The 20,070-nt window shown below is 41.2% G+C and overlaps 1 protein-coding gene and 1 long non-coding RNA gene across 11 annotated transcripts in view; one reads left to right on the forward strand and one right to left on the reverse strand.

Moving 5' to 3' along the window:
* LOC5507636 (neurogenic locus Notch protein) overlaps positions 1-20,070 on the reverse strand; it is a 30,370-nt gene that overhangs the window by 3,860 nt on the left and 6,440 nt on the right. For 5 of the 10 annotated variants that reach the window (XM_001628209.3, XM_032376364.2, XM_032376363.2 and 2 more), the window contains 21 exons: positions 19,881-20,007; positions 19,387-19,503; positions 19,027-19,140; positions 18,831-18,944; positions 18,593-18,706; positions 16,814-16,927; positions 15,765-15,878; positions 15,395-15,508; positions 10,278-10,391; positions 9,935-10,048; positions 9,510-9,623; positions 8,468-8,581; positions 8,099-8,212; positions 6,666-6,779; positions 6,327-6,440; positions 5,906-6,019; positions 4,776-4,889; positions 3,725-3,838; positions 3,464-3,577; positions 2,291-2,519; positions 601-1,022 (listed from right to left, as the gene is read on the reverse strand). In XM_001628209.3, coding sequence (XP_001628259.2) covers positions 601-1,022; positions 2,291-2,519; positions 3,464-3,577; positions 3,725-3,838; positions 4,776-4,889; positions 5,906-6,019; positions 6,327-6,440; positions 6,666-6,779; positions 8,099-8,212; positions 8,468-8,581; positions 9,510-9,623; positions 9,935-10,048; positions 10,278-10,391; positions 15,395-15,508; positions 15,765-15,878; positions 16,814-16,927; positions 18,593-18,706; positions 18,831-18,944; positions 19,027-19,140; positions 19,387-19,503; positions 19,881-20,007 — 2,833 coding nt within the window. The remainder of the gene's footprint in view (positions 1-600; positions 1,023-2,290; positions 2,520-3,463; positions 3,578-3,724; positions 3,839-4,775; positions 4,890-5,905; positions 6,020-6,326; positions 6,441-6,665; positions 6,780-8,098; positions 8,213-8,467; positions 8,582-9,509; positions 9,624-9,934; positions 10,049-10,277; positions 10,392-15,394; positions 15,509-15,764; positions 15,879-16,813; positions 16,928-18,592; positions 18,707-18,830; positions 18,945-19,026; positions 19,141-19,386; positions 19,504-19,880; positions 20,008-20,070) is intronic. The other 5 variants (XM_048727278.1, XM_048727279.1, XM_048727280.1 and 2 more) reach the window with 5 other exon arrangements.
* On the forward strand, positions 12,869-15,889 carry LOC125562937. Its single transcript, XR_007308013.1, has 2 exons — positions 12,869-12,973; positions 13,802-15,889. It is a non-coding gene; the product is annotated as an uncharacterized LOC125562937 (long non-coding RNA).

Below are 20,070 nucleotides of genomic sequence, written 5' to 3' on the forward strand. Positions count from 1 at the left end.
GGATCACGCGCTTGGACGTCACGCAAGCTACATCAACTACAGTAACTGCGCTTCAATTACGGAGAGTTAAATATAAACTGGACTCAAATTGACCGGGATAAAATCAAATCATCCGAAAGAAGGGGATTTTTTTCCTTATGAGATCTGCATAATTTGAACAATTCTGAACCATTTTCTAGTCTCCTTCGCAGCCCCCAGCGGTCACACAACGCTCCCCGCGGATAATACACGGATCGTGATTGGTTTGCTTGCCATGGCGCGAACGGTTCCCGAAATATGGTACCCAAAATTTGATTGGCTAAAAGCGGGAAACGAATGTAGTTCGAATCTGAGCAGCCCCTACGGGCGGGGAGCGATGTGTGACTATGACCGCTGGGGGCTGCGAAGGAGACTAACCATTTTCCTGCACTATCTGGACGGAAACCAGACAGTGTCGCGATAGGAAGGCAACTGCAATAGGCGAGAAATGACTTGAATCTGATTGGCTTAGAATAAATTGACTGGCAGAACAGAAAATCCCAAAAGACAAAAACAAATCGATGATTTGAAAATTAATTCAGAATTGAACTGTATAATCACCTATACAAATTACTATCTCACCTCCCGTTGGTCCAAATGGGCAACTGACCGGACAAACTCCACCAACTGCACCATTCAAAGGGCTCGCTTGTATTGTCTTCCAGCCAAGGACAGGACTATCAACTGCTCCATAGCTTAGACAGCTCCCCACAAAAACAAGCTCAATGTCACCACTACTGAGCTTGCTGTTCCAGATGTTTACTTGAGAAACATTTCCATGGAATGTTAAACGATCATCGAAACATCCCTCCAGGCATCTTTGAGACGCGCCAAGGACGACTTTACCACCACCGACGATGCCCAGGTTCTTGAGCTTATCAAATGTATCATCGCCAAAGCTCGTCTTATCGCCATAGACAGTGGCCTTTCCATCAGTCTTCCACTGTACGCACAAGAAGTGCCAGCCAATGATGCTGAGAAAATTGGCGCTCACAGGAACAGTACTTTAAAAACAAAGACAACATTACAACTTTTTTGGATAACCAGCATATAAGTCTACTCTGGTGGGAGTTTTAAGAATAATTATTGAATTGGACATAATAACTGTGGAGTCAATAGTCATATGCCTTTTCAAACATCAGATTAGAATCGGTGTAATCGGTGTTGTCTAACAAATATTAAATCATATTATTTCAATAGAAAGAGGAATAAAGTCTACACAAGAATAAGAGCCGCAATTCAGCCGCACGGGTACCGTACGAGTTCGCCAGTAAGCTTTATAGGTTTCATTCAATACTACTGTATTTGTATGGCTCGCAAAAGAGGCAAAATATCTATTTGAATGTCAGGAATGTCATGCTTGGTGGAGCTTGAGCCAGCGAAGCTCAAGCGCCGTCTTGAATGACCAGTTAAGAGCGAGTGCAAAGCAGACTTGGGAAGGTTAGGAAACGTTAGAAAAAACTGCCACCTTGGTCCCCAGGCCTGAATAGCATTGCATGAATCACTGTCTCTACTTAGTCAGTCGGTATGAACAGGAATGCAAGAGTGTTTAAACTGACAGTAGTAGCCAATAAGAGTATCGCTTTGTGCGATAGGAAGCCAGGTCGCAGTGTCGCGACAGAAAGCCAGGCAACCGCACTAGGCGAGAGATGGCAAGAATCTGATTGGCTTAGAATAATTTGACTGGCGAAACAGAAAATCTCAAAAGACAAAAACAAATCGATGTTTTGAAAATGCGGCGATACAACGGATTCGACAGTAAAGTACGGTAAAACGAGCAGCAAAATCGTACAACCTTTTTGCGGCAGCATTTGCAAAAAAAAAGTTCGAAGGCGATGTTGCGCGTTTTACGGCGCACAAACGCAAAAAAAGAAGACTTGTTCTTGCTGTTGATCCGCCATCGTTTTCCTCCGTTTAACTGATGTGTGACTTTTCGTCAACCAATCACAAACCTTATAGCAACTGCTTGCGTATGCTTGACGTCTTTTTGCTGCGAGACAAGCTGGGTTGATGTAGTATTACAGGCTACATCTCCGAGTTTTGTTGCAAAAAGTAGAACCATCTTCTACCTTTTGCAGCATAATTTTTCAGCTTGCAACAAAAGAATTGCTGCGACAAAAGTTTCGCGCTTGTAGTAAAACGAGCAAAGTCACTTACAAACATTTTTGCTTTGCTGCCACAAACGTTGTACGGTTTTTACTGCTCGTATTACCGTACCTTTAGCTGCTATTATAGTGAGGCGTCACTATAATCTCAAGTGGCATGAACTTACACAGTGTTCCAATTAACCATCAGTTCAAGTTTTCCATCTTTTCTTATAGCAACCTGTATCTGTGATCTGTTGTTGCTTGTCACGTAGGACATGATGACGTTCTCTTGCCATTCCTGAGCGAGCGAGTACCACGCACAGATAGTGAACTCTTCAAATTTAATCAAAGGCATCGTCACTGCCGCAAAGTTACTTGTGCTCCGCCCATAAAACGCAAGTTGACAAGAAGTCTCTGAAATATTCCACAAATTACTATTAGTGCGCAGCCGGGCGTAGCGAGGGCATTTTGTTTCAGATACGCACAGTCGGCTATTTTCTGGGAAGCCCACCTCTCCCCTAAAGATTTTATAAAACCGTCGGATTATTGACCGAATCGTGCTATTCCTATTTCATAGTCTCGTATTCAAATAAAATAATTTGCCTGACGAGTAACTTTCACGTTGGTTGGATGCATTTCTTCAAGACCATATATCCCTTAAGACTGATCGCTAAGCATCTTAATCTTTATTTTGCAATTAATCATCATGAAGTACTCAAGTGTGTAGTGGCGCACAAGACGCGACTCCCCCTTGGTAAAAACGCATTGAACTCTTAAACCACGTTAACACCTACGTGCCAGGGGCTCGTTAAAAATTGTACGTGAGAAGGATAGACATGTGAAACTTTTGGATTGCGTGGAGGGAGGAGAATGGGAGAAAACCGTTCGAGAAAAGACAAAAGAACAACTCAACTCAGGCTTTTGATCCAACGAGGGGCAACCGCTCTAAAACGTCAGTAAAACTACTCTGATTCTACCACCTGTCTTCACAGAGGCGTCAAACATACCATTTCAACATTGTGTTAATCTATCTCCCTGCTTCAACGACCTAGTTTTTTCAGTCATACCAGAACCGTGAAATAAACCGGAAACCCTGAAGCACAGGCACTACAGAGCAATGCTTATCAATGCTATGCAAACTGCGCCACCCATTCTTATCTCAGTGGCGAGTCCAGGAGATTAAAAGAGTTCTAAGGGCCGGCCCCCCTCCCCCTCTTTCACCTTCTACTGAAACTTTGCTCATCTATTTTTAAGTGAAGTAATTTGGGTTATCGTGAACTTATTGTTAATTTGTGAAAATATAGAAAAAACAAATCAATAAACCTGGAAACTGGACTGAATGGATTAGGATTCCCTACCTGTTTTACATGAGGGTCCAATAAATCCTGTTACGCATGAGCATGTGTAACTGTTGACACCATCGATGCAAGTACCACCATTGAGACAAACTCCCGGAACGCAATCATCAATATCTAAAATAGTTTAAATAATATTTATAAGATAACGTTAAATAGGATAATAAGCTGACGGACGAAATCTTAGTGTTCGATTCTTCTTCTTCTTTATATTACACCATTGGACTAAACGATTTTGCACAATCTGGGCGTCAAAGAACTCACTTTGTTCACATCGTTCTCCTTGGAATCCTGAAGCGCAGGTACATGTGTAGTTGTTGAGTAAGTCCGAACATGTTGCACCATTAAGGCAAGGGTTGCTGCTGCACTCGTCTATGTCTGCGATTAAATTGCCCTGGTCAGCAACACCTTTTTCCATATCAATATTTGGGTGACCTTCAAACCTGCTCGGGCAATCTTTTGGAGGCCTGGGTCTAAGGACTTTATATGATTAGTAAGAAAAGATTTGACCAAGCAAGCAAGTTTTGCTAAATAATTTTTGCCGCGAGTCTCAAATTGACAGGATTCAGTATTTTTCACCATGTTTTCTGGGGATCAGCGAGAGGGAAAACTTTAGCTCTTCTAAGTATGGGCATCTATGCCAATATAAGGCAATACATGCGAAGGACACTATCCGTGGGGAATATATTTGATAAGAATGGAGGGAAAATTATGTGAAAAAAATATCATAAACAACCACCTTGAAAGGTTTTACAATACATTCAACAAAAAAAATTAATGCAAGGGCTCTACCCAATCATCCGATATTGGAGGTGGATATTTTTCTTCACATTTGGTTGCTTTTTTTAGTCAATGTGAAACATGATCTCACCTGTGAGATCAAATACCAAGATAGTGTTAGACCCTATAGAGACATTTTGCGTCTTTGCAACACACAACAGTAAAAAGAAAAACAAAAACGTGACAAAAAATTGACTTTCACTGTACTAATAAGTGACGGCACGGCTATGCTCCATGGAAAAAAGTTGGCTTATCTAAAGATTGCTGAGCCCAGGTTTTCTCAGGTTTTAAAATGCCTTCCTTAAGAAGTTAATAAAGCTGAATAGAACGTTAAATGTATCCTTTAACGAATAATAAACAGAAACGGACTAACTCTCCATGGTATACCTTATAAATTGAGAATATAATTGACTGATTCTGTACAATTTCTTTTTTTTTAGCTTCCCGAGATAAGCTAATTTTTTTTTCAAAGTGTGAGAGCCCGATACTTAAAAAACACAAAGCGATAAGTAAGGCCGTTTATGATAGAACTTACCGATCTCACATCTCGTTCCATTGTACCCAGGAACACACGTGCACTTGAATCCGTTCACTAGCTCCGTACAAGTGCCGCCATTTATACAAGGATTACTGGCACATTCATCAATGTCTAAAAAAACAAGCAAAACAAAGTCAAAATCAATGACACATTACATACGTTTTTCGCATTTTGAAATGTATTCGCTATCAAAAACACATGGTGCAATATTGGTAAATAATTTACAAAAGAAAATACGTTAATAAAAAGGGGAAAAAGCTCCTGAAAATAATCTATTTGCTGAGGAAAAAATGTACAGGTTTTTATTACAATTACCGCTAATAAAGGTAGTAAAAACATATAAAAAAGTAACCTCACTGTTTCGTGTTTGAAAAGCGCCAATCAACATTTGAAAAGACCTCCCCCCCTCTGCCAAAAAAGTGGTAGCTAGCGATACGAAAGAAAACACTAGGACATGTAGTAGAACGTTTTAGTGATGGGAATTATAAATTGGTTAGAATTATCAGATTATGTACAGAAAATTGAAACTGGAGCTCTTTAAAGAGTCCTTGTGCTCGGGTGAATCATTTTAGAACGGTAGGTAGCTGGAGTACACAAGAAGGTCTAAGCATCGCTGTCTCAAGGAAAACGATTCCTATTTGAAATGCGCCAATCAACATCGTAAAACATCATATAAATTGCGCTTCGCATTTAAAATACTGGGAGTTAAAATACTTTAGAAATGGTTTACTCCACCAAGCTTACAATAACGAATGTGTAATTAGGTGCTTATACTTGTTCCACGAGTCAGCATACCAAGGGGTTCTTTTACTTTCTCGAAATCAACGAAGTGCGATGACATCAGAGTACTCCGGGTTAACACCTCCTTCGAGGGGCTCGCAATCCGTGTTGTTAAGAGCCAGGTTTTAAACCCCAGAAAGCTAATCTAACCCTGGATTAAGTTGTCGGCCTTACGAAGCATAAGCCCTTATTACTGAGTTATCTGAGCTCTTTACGCCACGAGCGGTCTGTATATTATAAAGATCTCCGAATTACAGTTGAAACGGAGTAGGCCTTTTTGAATACAATTCTTATTTTACCTTCACGCAACCACCAAATTATCGTTTTCTTGTTATATATCTTAATACCTGTCTCGCACTTGAGGCCTGTATATCCCAATACGCAGGTACACGAGAACGAGTTGACTTGGTCTGCACATGTCCCGCCATTGGCACACGGGTTGCTTTCACACTCGTTGATATCTAAAAAAAATTGTTTATTATTGTTATCGTTATTGTTATTGTTTTTGTTATAAAGCATTCCAAAGCTATACTTTATCAATAGACATTAACCATTGGACGCGTGTACATATCACATAACGTGTATTATATGTGTCGTTTTATATAGCTTGAAAAAATGCTTATAACTATGAAATAAAGATACTGAAAATCGAAAAATTCGTCAGAATCATCTTGTGCCTTGGCACCTCTAATAGAAGCTGCTATTTTTCCTCGCCCCGAATGTTCGGCTCACTGCATACATATAATAGGTGAATGCAAACGCACTTACCAATTTCGCATTTTGTTCCGTTGTACCCAGGCGGGCACGTGCAGTGAAATCCGTTCACTAAGTCCGTACAGGTGCCCCCATTGACACATGGATTGCTGGCGCATTCATTAATATCTACAAAAAGTGTGATGTGTAAATGCTGTAAGTTTTATGTATATGGAGTTTCAAGGGTGAGGCAATTACCATGGACCCTGGCTTGAGTCCTCAGGCTAAGGAAGCGAAGTCATTCCAGCTCTTTACGCCACAAGTGATATTTTCCTGCGAATAAGGCCTTTCTGAATAAATTATTTTACCTTCAGGCAACCACCCACCTACCGCTTTTTCGTTATATCTTAATACCTGTCTCGCACTTGAGGCCTGTATATCCCGATACGCAGGTACACGAGAACGAGTTGACTTGGTCTGCACAAGTCCCGCCATTGACACAGGGGTTGTTTTCACACTCGTTGATATCTAAAAAAAGATGCGATTGTTATTATTATAACGCATGAGAAAGCTATACTTTATCATAGAGGAGCCCCATACCTAAGAAAAAGTGGCATATAAAACAAATATGGTAACAAATATTGTAAAAATGTAGTCACGTGATTTGTGACGTCATCGATGACGTCACTAGAAGCAAAAATATGCTGACGTCATCAAAGTAAAAAATATTTTTATTTCACGAAGGAAACATCATATGGCAAGCTAACGCGGAAGGTGTCATGTAGGTGTCAAGGGGGATGCAAAAAATGGTCACGTGTTGTTTGACGTCATCAATGACGTTACTTTATACAAAAAACCAAAAACATTCATATTTCTTGAAAGAAATATTGTATAACAACCAAACTTGGTAGGTGTCATGTATGTGTCAAGGGCGGTGACAAGATATGGACACGTGATGCGTGACGTCATCGATGAAGTCACTTTCAGAAAAACTATCCCGATGTCATATCTATATTCATATTTCTTAAACGAAACATTATATGACAACTAAACTTGGTATGTGACATGTATGTGTCAAGGTGGTGCACCAATATAGTCACGTGGTTATGACGTCATCGATGATGTCACTAGAAGCAAAAATATGCTGACGTCATAAAAAAGACAAAAGATTTATATTTCCAGAGGAAACATCGGATGGCAACCAAACTCGGTAGGTGTCATGGAGGTGTCAAGGGGGATGCAACAATATGGTCACGTGTTGTGTGACGTCATCAATGACCTCACTTAAAGCAAAAAACGTAATTAAAAGCAAAAAAAACAAAAAGCAAAAAAAAAACTTGAAGGAAACATTGTTTCACAACCGAACTTGGCAGTTGCCATTTTTGTGACAAGGGGTGCAGAAATATGGTCACGTGATTTCTGACGTCATCAATGACATCACTATAAGCTAAACTATTCCACTTTCATTAAGAACAAAAATATCCATATCTCAGAAACGAAGCATGACGTCAATAAAAGCAAAAATAAGCTGACGTTATCAAATATATATATATATATATTTCATTAAAGAAACATAGTGTGACATCTTTAATTTTACGAATAATTAGTACCCATAAGCCATTTGCCATTCGCCAGTTGCACTGACAACTTTTTGTGGAATAGTTGTATGCGTTTCACTTAGCTTAAACAAATGCGCTATTAACTATATGAAATAAAAAAATACTGAAAATCGATCAATTGATTAAAACCATATTGTCTTTAATACAGTGACGCCTCTAAAAAGAAGCCGCGTTGTATTGTGGAGCCTCACTGCAATACAAACAGCATGTGAATGCAAACGCACTTACTGATTTCGCATTTTGTTCCGTTGTACCCAGGCGGGCACGTGCAGTTAAATCCGTTCACCAAGTCCGTACATGTCCCCCCATTTACACACTGATTGCTGGCGCATTCATTGATATCTACAAAAAGTGGGATGTGTAGATGCTGTAAGTTTTTATGTATAAGAAATTACAATGGGGTTTAAGCTACCCTTTACAGAATTTGAAAGAGTGTAGGGATGCAGAAGCATTAAAAGGAATCCATCTGTCTATCTATCTGATCAGCAGATACCCGCGGTGGTAGTCATTTTTTTGCAAGAATTACAACCAACGTATCGATGTTTTTTTATATCCACAGTTGCAGGGTTTATTGATATATGTACAAACATCACTTACCAATTTCGCATGTTGTACCATTGTATCCAGGCTGGCATTTGCAGTTATATCCATTCACCAAGTCATTACAAGTACCACCATTCAAACAAGGATTGCTAGCGCATTCATTGATGTCTACAAGGAGGCAAAATAATAAGGGAATGATTGTAGATTGCAATGTCTTAGATCTCCCCTTGAAGAAGGGGTGTTCATGTTTATGGCTTTCTTAGGAAGTAGTGGCTTATGTTAATTGTAGCTAGAAATAAACAGTCTCAAAATAATCCACAGTCTTCACAACATTCGAAAAGACTATTCATCCCCCGTCACCAACCCCCCCCCCCCCCCCCCCACCAAAAAAAAGTGGTAACTAGCAATACGAGAGAAAACACTATGACTCGTGGTAGAACGTTTTAGTGGTGGGTATTTAAATTGGTTAGAATTATCAATTATGTACAGAAAATTGAAACTGGAGCTCTTTAAAGAGTCCTTGTGCTCGGGTGAATCATTTTGGAACGGTAGGTAGCTGGAGTACACAAGAAGATCCAAACATCGCCGTCTTAAGGAAAACTATTCGTATTTGAAAAGCGCCAATCAACATTGTAAAACATCATATGTGTTGCGCTTCGCATGCAAAAGATTTGGGGGTTAAAATACTTTAGAAACGGTTTAGTCCACCAAGCTTACAATAACGAGTGTGTAATTAGGTGCTTATACTTGTTTTACGGGTCAGCATCCAAGGGGTTCTTTCACTTCCTCGAAAACAGAAACGAAGTGCTATGACACACGAGACCTCCGGGTTAACACCTCATTCGAAGGACTCGCAATCCCTGTTGTTAAGAGCCAGTCTTTATACCTCACAAAGCTAATCTGACCCTGGATGAAGTAATCGAGAAGCGAAGCCCGTATCGCAGCTCTTTACACCACATAACAAGTGCTATATTCGTATAGTATAATGATCTCCGGATTACCATTGTAACGGAATAAGGCCTTTCTGAATACATTCTTATTTCACCTTCAGGCAACCACCCACCTACCGCCTTCTCGTTATATCTTAATACTGTACCTGTCTTGCACTGGAGGCCTGTATATCCCGATACGCAGGTACACGAGAACGAGTTGACTTGGTCTGCACAAGTCCCGCCATTGGCACACGGGTTGCTATCACACTCGTTGATATCTAAAAAAATTGTTTCTTATTATTATCGTTATCGTTATTGTTATTGTTTTTGTTATAGCGCATGCCAAAGCTATATTTTATCAATAGACATTTACCATTGACGCGTGTACATATCACATAATGTGTATTATATGTGTCGTTTTATATAGCTTGAAAAAATGCTTATAACTATGAAATAAAGATACTGAAAATCGAAAAATTCGTCAGAATCATCTTGTGCCTTGGCACCTCTAATAGAAGCTGCTATTTTTCCTCGCCCCGAATGTTCGGCTCACTGCATATATATAATAGGTGAATGCAAACGCACTTACCAATTTCGCATTTTGTTCCGTTGTACCCAGGCGGGCACGTGCAGTGAAATCCGTTCACTAAGTCCGTACAGGTGCCCCCATTGACACATGGATTGCTGGCGCATTCATTAATATCTACAAAAAGTGTGATGTGTAAATGCTGTAAGTTTTATGTATATGGAGTTTCAAGGGTGAGGCAATTACCATGGACCCTGGCTTAAGTCCTCAGGCTAAGGAAGCGAAGTCATCCCAGCTCTTTACGCCACAAGTGAAATTTTCCTACGAAGTAGGCCTTTCTGGATACAATTCTTATTTTGCCTTCAGGCAACCACCCACCTACCGCTCTTTCGTTATATCTTAATACCTGTCTCGCACTTGAGGCCTATATATCCCGATACGCAGGTACACGAGAACGAGTTGACTTGGTCTGCACAAGTCCCGCCATTGGCACACGGATTGCTTTCACACTCGTTGATATCTAAAAAAATGTTTATTATTATAATAACGCATGCAAAAGCTATTATTTATCAAATTTTTTATCATTTACCATTTACCATAGGCGGGTGTGCATATCACATAATGTGTATTATATGTGTCGTTTTATATAGCTTGAAAAAATGCTTATAACTATGAAATAAAGATACTGAAAATCGACAAATTCGTCAAAATCATCTTGTGCCTTGGCACCTCTAATAGAAGCTGCTATTTTTCCTCGGCCCCGAATGTTCGGCTCACTGCATACATATAATAGGTGAATGCAAACGCACTTACCAATTTCGCATTTTGTTTCGTTGTACCCAGGCGGGCACGTGCAGTAAAATTATACACCTAATTCACTAAAAATTGTCAGTGCTAATGGCGATTGGCAAATGGCAGTTCTACTACCGAAAGTAACCATGTGTCTCGAAGGATATGGATAAATCAAAACAATTATCCATAAAAGGTTACCAATGCTTCGCTCAGACATTGCTGGACTGTATTTAATACCTTAATTTTACGAATAATTAATACCCATAAGTTAATGTTGCTTTACGCGTAAAAAGGAAATGCCCGCTTTGCAACGCGATGAATACACTAGGCACGACTATGGCAGAATATGGGGGGAGACAGACCGATCGAAAGCGAGTTAGCGTGACGTGACGACTAGCGCGTGACGTAGCAACTGTAGTGTAAGCATATGACCTTTAGGCCTCACTCATCTCCCCTACACTCCGAGTGAAGGATCGGACAAGAGTATTGGCTGGTCCACAAACGCACAAGCACACCTTATAGCAAACAAACCCAGCTTTGGGAAGTCGTCAGACAGAACTAATCGCCACAAGATGCAGAATGCATCCCCCAAAGCGCAATAACAACAATGCTTAAGTCAGAGTGACAGGCTGGACTATCGTCATTTTTGGTGCAGCAGTTAATAAAATGTTTTGTGGTGTACGTACGTATAGCTGGTAGCAATCAGAGGACCAACGACCAAGCACTTTGATAAGCCAGTCGGGCAGGCCTGCAGCGGCAGCACAGCTTGCCGCCCCAATTCTAAATGAGTGCCCCTTTAAACTGCTATGAGGAAGGCCGCAAGCGCGTGCTGCGTCTCTAAGAATGCTAGAGACCAATGACCGAGTTAGGTATTTACCGGAACGAAACCGAAAAACCCACAGATGCGAACAAACTCTTGCATCGCGGACACGGCGCATAGGTCACAACCCGAGCGTGCGATTGTCAAAACGGTGCCTTGCCTGAAAGGGTCGGTTTTGGATGCCTTAATGGCGACTTTCATGTAAAGCGGTGCTGAAGAGTTAGGGTGGAAATTTATGTCGACTGGAGATAAGTTATAAACTATGTCAAAGTTGCGTACGCCCGGGCAAGTAAACTCACTACAACGTAAAAAAACGAAAAAGGCAAGTGTGAATGCCGCCCAAATCATACGGAAATCGTGCGCGCTTAGCCAGCTAAGCAAAACCGGTCGAATGGCTTTTAAGAGCTGTGGAGTTACGGGTTGACGGGCTGTTTTATGCTGACCCTGCACCCGTAAAATGCCCCGCAAAACCTTTTTTTTAATTAGCTGACCCTGTTTAGGGTCCTGGAATCCGTTTTCGATGTGCATGTTGCGAACGGCCGCCAAGTATGTGCGAATAGTACCGTGCTTTACTCTACACGCGAGAAAGGTAACAAAATAGATAAGAGTACTCTCACTAGCTGGGAAAATGTCCCCGTGGCTGTCAAAAAGCCTATTCATGAGGCGAAGTCAATGAACTGTTTCTCGCCTGCGTGATAAGTTCGTTTGGTGTTGATAGCCAGGGCCTTATCAGCGTAGTGTTTTACCTCGCGCGTTAGAGCGTCATTAGCGAAGGCGGGATGACACAAGGGGTCTGGTCCGCGGCCGGTGCGAGCTCTCTGAATCGTGCCATCTGAAACCGAGAAAGTGCATCAGAAAGGCCGTTGAAATGACCTGGTACGAAGCGACAACGCACAACAAAATTATGAGCCATGAAAATGCCTACAAAGTGACGCATAAGTGACATAATCCTGGGCGCTTTTGAGTGACCTGTGTTGACAATGTGAACGACTGATTGATTGTCACACCAGAACTGAGTTCGCTTGCCCGAGAACTCGGGCTACTACCATAGGAAATAATTCTTGCCATTCGATACTAATGCCTGTCTTTTTGGATATGGCGAGGTGAGGCGGCCATCGGCCTTGGAACCAGCGCCCAGAGAAGTAACCGCCGAAACCGATACTACCGCTAGGGTCGGAATAGAGTTCCATATCCGGGCTGGTACGGATTTCTTCTTCGAGGAAGAAAGCTTTAGAGTTCCAGTTCTCCGTAAACTGCTGCCAAATTGCTAAATCCTGAAAAAAAACCGTGGCTCAATTTGACGTGATGAAATCGGTTATTTACCCGACGCGTGAGATCTATGATGCGCTGAAGGAAAGTTCTACCCGGAACAACAACGCGGCAGACGAATTGCAAAGTGCCGATTAAGGATTGAAGCTCTATGAGGCGAGCGGAACGCTTTCGCTTGAAATCCCGCAAGGAAGCTTTAAGACGTTCTAATTTATCTGAAGGTAAGCACGCCTCCATACGTAGGGTATCGAGCTCGATTCCCATGAATTCAAGTGTTGTACTAGGACCGATTGTTTTGGAAGCCACAACAGGGGCCCCCACTGAGATAAAGAATTTAAGCAGTCTTGTGAAACTCTCTAAACAACCTAGTTTAGATGACTCCGCTACGAAGAAGTCATCCAATATATGAATAACATTACGAACGTTGTAATTATGTTTAAGAACCCACACTAGCGCTTCGGAGAGTTGATTAGATAAAAACGGCGTCGAGCGTAAACCAAAAGGCAAATATAAATCCACATAATAACGAGACTCCCAGCGCCCCCCAGTAAATTACAGTCGTTCGGGTGTATTGGAATTAGACGAAACGCCGATTTGAGGTCGGTTTTTGCCATAAAGGCACCTTTGCCGAGTGAGGTGAGAATGCTAATAGCGTCGTCCACTCTAACGTACTGGAGTGAGTAAGAGTCTTTAGGAATTCCATCGTTTATGCTATCTCCCTTGGCGAAGGATGAATGATAAATAGTGCTTCAGTCGGCCGAATGTTTTTTTGGGCACTACCCCAACTGGGTGGCAATACGAGCCTGCAATACGATCAAGTTTACCTCTTTTTCTATGTTTTTTGAAATTATCTCAGGGTGCTCCCGAGGTGAAAAAAGATTAGGTGAAACACGAGACGTTTGGGTGCCATCAAAACCAATGCGGGCACCGAAACGTAAAGAATTAAGTAGGGAAGTTAAGAATTCCCGATCTGGATGGGAAGATAGTTCCTGTTCTAGAAGATCTATTTTAATCGGTGTACTTATCGTTCCCTTCCTTTTACTGTGCAGCTGGGCGAACCAGAGCTTGGCTTCTGTTGCCTTGGCGCTGGCCTGCGGATGCGGAGATTTCGGCGCGACACTGGTGAGCGGGATGGGAGTCGGCGCATTTTTGGCAAACGTGGGGGTAGATGCAGGCTTGACGGGAACAGCCGGTGACTCGGTTGAAGTCGAAGCACACGTTGTTACGATGAATTCGCGGTGAACGGTGTGTGGCGAGGCGGTGTTGACCGGAAGGGCAGTCTCCGGAGCGATGGAAGGGGCTGGAACACGAAGCGCAGTGCGGTTTAGCCAGCCCGGCGAATGTTACCGTCCGCTGTTCAAGATTGACACGATCCCAGGGAATTGAGCAATCCTGAGCGACATAGCGGCGAAAGTTCTCATTGTATGTTAGCCACGCAAAACCCCGGTATTTTGCCACCACTGATGAAATGATCGCTTGGTGCTGGATCATCTCCCGGGCCCGTCTTGGAAATGCCGTGACGATCGCTAGCGCATACCGCGTGTATGCGATGACCCATTTATAGAAGGAGTCTATGCTCTGTCGTTTATTGCGCAAGAGCCTGACGCTCTCCGAGTTTTCGGCGAAACCAAGTTGGAATTCGGGCCCGGCGTGCGCAAGATTATCGGGGAGAAGGAGAGCAAAATCGATGTACTCACCCCGAGTAATCTTGCCCTCTAGTGCCTCGTCCAGTGATCGAGGCCCAAGGGAGACGCCGAGCCAGGAGTGCCTTCGCTTGCGACGACTGGTGGTGATGGAGGGTCCTGTTGTGGTGGTCGCCAACTTGCGAGAGCGTCGGACACAGTTTTCCGTATTACAGACAGCTGGGCTTCAGAAAAGCCGGTCGGATTCGTCGGATGACTGGTTGTCGGATCCGTCGGATTACTGGTGGGCGCTTGGCGCTCCCTTCTGCTACTCGGGGCTGAAGGTGAAGCCTCCTCACCGCCTCGAGTGGCTTGCCGGAGGCGATCTATTTGTTGCTGCCGTGTTCCACCAGAGGGCAGGTTGAGGGCTTGTAGTCGCAGACCAAGCACCTCGGTAGACAGGCGAGAAAACTCATCTCCTCCAGACAAACGCGAACGTTTAGGCATATTTTCCCGATTACAAATGTTTCTTTGCAGTACCCGTAGCTTATTAAGCGAAAAAGCTTTACTTTAGGTGTGGCGCTTTATATGGGTAGATAGCGACCAATAAGAATCAAGAACGAGTATAGTAAGGTATCTCACGTGAAAGATATTGAGTAATACCTGTGCTATCGTAGCATGATACGTGTACTCGTACGATATTATGAGTGACCTTTGAGCCTGGCTCCGGCTCCATTAACTGAAATTACCGTCCCTAGTGGTGACGGTAATTTTGGACCAATTTACCATTTGTCATTCGCCAATTGCACTGACAACCTTTTTGTGAAATAGTTGTATGCGTTTTACTTAGCTTGATCAAATGCGCTATTAACTATATGAAATAAAAAAAAATACTGAAAATCGTTCAATTAATTAAAACCATATTGTGTCTTTAATACAGTGACGCCTCTAAAAAGAAGCCGCGTTGTATTGTAGAGCCTCACTGCAATACAAACAGCATGTGAATGCAAACGCACTTACCGATTTCGCATTTTGTTCCTTTGTACCCAGGCGGGCACGTGCAGTTAAATCCGTTCACCAAGTCCGCACAGGTGCCCCCATTTACACATGGATTGCTGGCGCATTCATTGATATCTACAAAAAGTGGGATGTGTAGATGCTGTAAGTTTTTATGTATAAGAAATTACAATGGGGTTAAAGCTAACCTTTACAGAATTTGAAAGAGTTTAGGAATGCAGAAGCATTAAAAGTAATTCATCTGTCTATCTATCTGAACAGTAGATGTTTGCGGTGGTAGTCATTCATTTTGTAAGAATTACAACCAACGTATCGATGTTTTTTTATGTCCACAGTTGCAGGGTTTATTGATATATGTACAAACATCACTTACCAATTTCGCATGTTGTACCATTGTATCCAGGCGGGCAGTTGCAGTTATATCCGTTCACCAAGTCATTACAAGTACCACCGTTCAAACAAGGATTGCTAGCGCATTCATTGATGTCTACAAGGAGGCAAAAAAAAAAAAAAAAAATAAGGGAATGATTGTAGATTACAATGTCTTAGATCTCCCCTTGAAGAACGGGTGTTCATGTTTATCGCTTCCTTAGGAAGTAGTGGCTTATGTTAATTGTAGCTAGAAATAAACAGTCTCAAAATAATCCACAGTCTTCACATCATTCGAAAAGACTATTCATCCCCCGTCACACCCCCCCCCAAAAAAAAAATGGTAGCTAGTGATACGAGAGAATATGCTATGGCATGTCACTATGACATGTAATAGAACGTTTTAGTGGTGGGGATTTAAATTGGTTAGAATTATCAATAATGTACCGAAAATTGAAACTGGAGCTCTTTAAAGAGTCCTTGTGCTCGGGTGAATCATTTTGGAGTACACAAGAAGATCCAAACTTCGCCGTCTTAAGGAAAACGATGATGATCAACCCGTCCCTTTTACATTTAACTCATTCAAAAAACTATTTAAAAAAGGTTGCCCACCAGAGTCTATGTAAAGTAGCCCCCAGTGGTTTATGGGTATGTTTAATGACATAAATGTTGGTAACTGAAACCGAAGTAAATGTAAATAGGTCCATTACACTTATATGTTTATATGATACCCATGAAGCGATGCGGGTTAAATGCGTTTTCCGAGTGCAACATTATTTGAAACATCTCAGTTAATCAACGCTGGAACCTCGATATTTACAAGGATTGTACGAGCCAGACTCAACCAGAACCAGCTTAGAGAACAATTACAGCGGAACTCAACAAGGACTTTGTGCGTAAATGTCCTTATAAACGAAGCGTCCTTGTTAAGCGGGCTGATTGGTTCTCATTTGAACCTTGAAAGCTGTCCCAATGACCAGGCGTTCTTAATAACCTAGTTTCCCAAACGGGGTTGCACAGTATTTTGTTTCAAGCGTTCATGTTATCACTCACCGATTTCGCACGTTGTTCCGTTGTACCCAGGCGGGCAGGTGCAGTTGTATCCATTCACCATGTCAGTACAAGTACCGCCATTTATACAAGGATTACTTGCGCATTCATCGATATCTGCACAAGTTACGATAAAATATCCTTGAATGTCATAAGCCACCTCCATAAGCCACCACCATCGGTTCTAAGACGATGTTTTCCCATAGGTTAAATTACTAAGATAATGCAACATAAATATATTCACACTAACATGGTACCTTCCTCACAAGGCAATTGGAGCTCCATGTAGCGTTCGTCATAAATACTTTTTTTTTCTTAACGCTATTTAGACCGGGGGGTGGGCTTTTGAGGCCCCCAGCACCTTTGATCTGTAATAAGTTTTGAACTAGTAGGGCTAGAGCATTGAAATTTGATGACTTTTCCTAAGATTTATCTGGAATCAGTTTGGTGTAAACAAAATTTTGTGTACCCTGGTAACCATAGCAACCAAGTTTTGAGACATAGGTTTAATGAAAATCAGGCAAAACGCTTTAAGTCGTTAAGATCAACTATTAATACGACGTGATCAACATAAATCCATGTCATATAAACGCTTTATTAAAAGTTTTGAAAAAAAAAACACAATAAAAAATTACATATCTATTTTAGGGGGAGGGGTGGTGTTTTTGTCAATTTTTGACCCTCTCGAAACAGTGCTTGTAGAAATATAAAAAAAACATTCATATCCACCTGAAATCATAAATAACACTTGAAACGAAGATTAAATATTGTCAAAAAGCTTTAGATTTTGTCATCCAGTTTTTATTGATTAAAAAAAATAAATGTTATTTAATCCAAGATGGCATTTAAATTTGACAAATCCTTTTAAATTCCTCTATTTTAAATAAAAAGTACAAAAAACATTTTTGGGAAAGATATTTAAATTATTTCTTTAATTAAGAGTCCATTTGCATACTTATGCTATATTAAAAGTGCCATGCCAATCAATGACGTCACATGTGTGATATATTGTTGTCATAGAAACAGTGTCACTAATAATATATGTCTACTGTAAGATAATAAGATAATCGAAAAAAGACATAAAGAAATACTAAATAAACAGGAATATTGCCCGTTTGTGTCAATATGTCAATATGACGTCATAATATCATTTTGTTCATTATATGTATCATATATATATCATTTTGTTCCTCTTTGTCAAATAATGATTCTTTGAAAATTTGGTCATGATAGCTCCAAAGATTCAAAATTTACGGATGGGGGGCCGAAAGAGACCCCCACCCCCCCCCCCCCCCCTTCCTCCCCCCCCCCCCAGGTCAGAGGAATATCCCCAAAAAGACCGGTCTTAATAGGGTTAACCTTTCAAAGCCTAAGGCCTTTTAATTAGAGTTATAATATAACAGGTAACTTTGCCTGGCTAAATGCTTTGAATGTTAGTCTTTAGAGGATATAAGTACAGTGGAAAGAACCCCGTTTAAAGGGACACCGTTTGGAGGGATAAGACCTTGTCAAAAATCGGGTATCTTGCCATGATGCAAAGACTCACAAAAACTAGTAGTCGACCCTGCCAAATTTAAATTTTTTGATTGATACATTTATAATATATACAGTACTCCAAATAAATATCCTTTTTTCCAAATAAATCAAATGCATGGGATATAATTGTGTTTAACTGATACCAGTCATCATCATCATCAACATCATTTTTATTTACAATTAAAAGTTGAATACTTTCTGTCCAAGCGGTTGTCATTATATACAATAGTTGAAAAAAAAACTTGCCTATTTCGCATCTTTGACCAGTAAATCCTGGAAGACAGGCGCACGTATAGTTATTGACTGCATCTGTGCAGGTTCCACCGTTCACGCATGGGCTGCTTGTGCATTCGTCAATATCTGAGGTAAAATACAGTGAATATATTTACATAAACATCAAACTCCAATGCAAATATAACATGGATAGCAATTTCAACAAGCTTTTTAAGGCAATCGAAAACTGAACACAACTTTTGAAATTTACCTATTTCGCATCGTGTCCCGGTGTACCCTGCATTGCACACACATTCATAGCCATTTACTCTATCGGTGCATGTTCCTCCGTTATTACATGGACCGCTGTCACATTCGTTTATTTCTATAAAATAAAAACGAAACTTGAGAATAAGCTTTCTTTAATAAAAAGATTATCTCGCCACATAAGCTTGTAAAATACACACCTATTTCGCAGTTTATTCCGTTGTATCCTGCTTCGCAAGTGCACGTGTATCCATCTCTTCTATCAACGCAGCTTCCGCCGTTTTGACATGGAGCGCTGGTGCATTCTTTAATTTCTATAACCATCGAATTGTGTGATTTAAGTTAACGACAAAATTTTAGTGCGTGTAAACTTCTACTACAAACCTGACAAACAAAAACGCATTTTCTCAATCGCACAACATCAGAAAAAAACCCTTCTTGACTTACGGTTGCGTTATGACAAAACTCTTCTACCTTCACGTGCTGTTCTTTGACAAGAAACATTTCTATAGGTACTCCTCTTTCTTAACCGTCCCCTAAGAGGCTAAACGTTGGTTTACCTGTTTCACATCTTGTTCCAGTAAATCCCAACGGACATGTGCATGCGAAAGAGTTGATTCCATCAACACACGTTCCGTTGTTGGTGCATGGGCTGCTTGCGCAGTCATCAACGTTAACTGGCAAGTATCACATTAGTCTTAACACATAATTCTATACAATATAGAAATTGTTTTTCTTTTTTTTTTGCTTTTTTATCGCTCTAGAGCTTTGCAAGTCCAGAGTTTCCCAAATAAACTTGCAGCAATTCCTGTTTACTACGATTTTGCTGGCAGCCAACTTAGATATGGAGCCTAGTCTCTAACGTTTTAGAATATCACAGGTCTCCCGCGAGCTCGCCCCAAGCTCTTTTTGACCATTTAGAAAAAACGACAGCCATTGATTGATATGTATCAGTCAGCTTTTTTTATGCTTTGTTGTTGCTTTTATCGCCGTTAATGCTGTCACTATTGTCACCGGTATCGTTATTAATAAAGACATACCCTTGACTACAAACCTTCACAGTGCTCTCCAGTATAACCTGCGACGCATCGGCATCGGGATGTTAATGTCGAGCAATCAAACTCACAAGTGCCTCCATGGACGCATTTATTAGATGCACAAGCATTTACGAGGGTTGTGAACTTGGGGATAAGAAAACAAAAGGATACCTGCAGTTATGTTTTTTTTTGTAAAATCCTATAACG

This window comes from Nematostella vectensis, chromosome 5, assembly GCF_932526225.1.
Source record: "Nematostella vectensis chromosome 5, jaNemVect1.1, whole genome shotgun sequence".
Taxonomy (NCBI): domain Eukaryota; kingdom Metazoa; phylum Cnidaria; class Anthozoa; order Actiniaria; family Edwardsiidae; genus Nematostella; species Nematostella vectensis.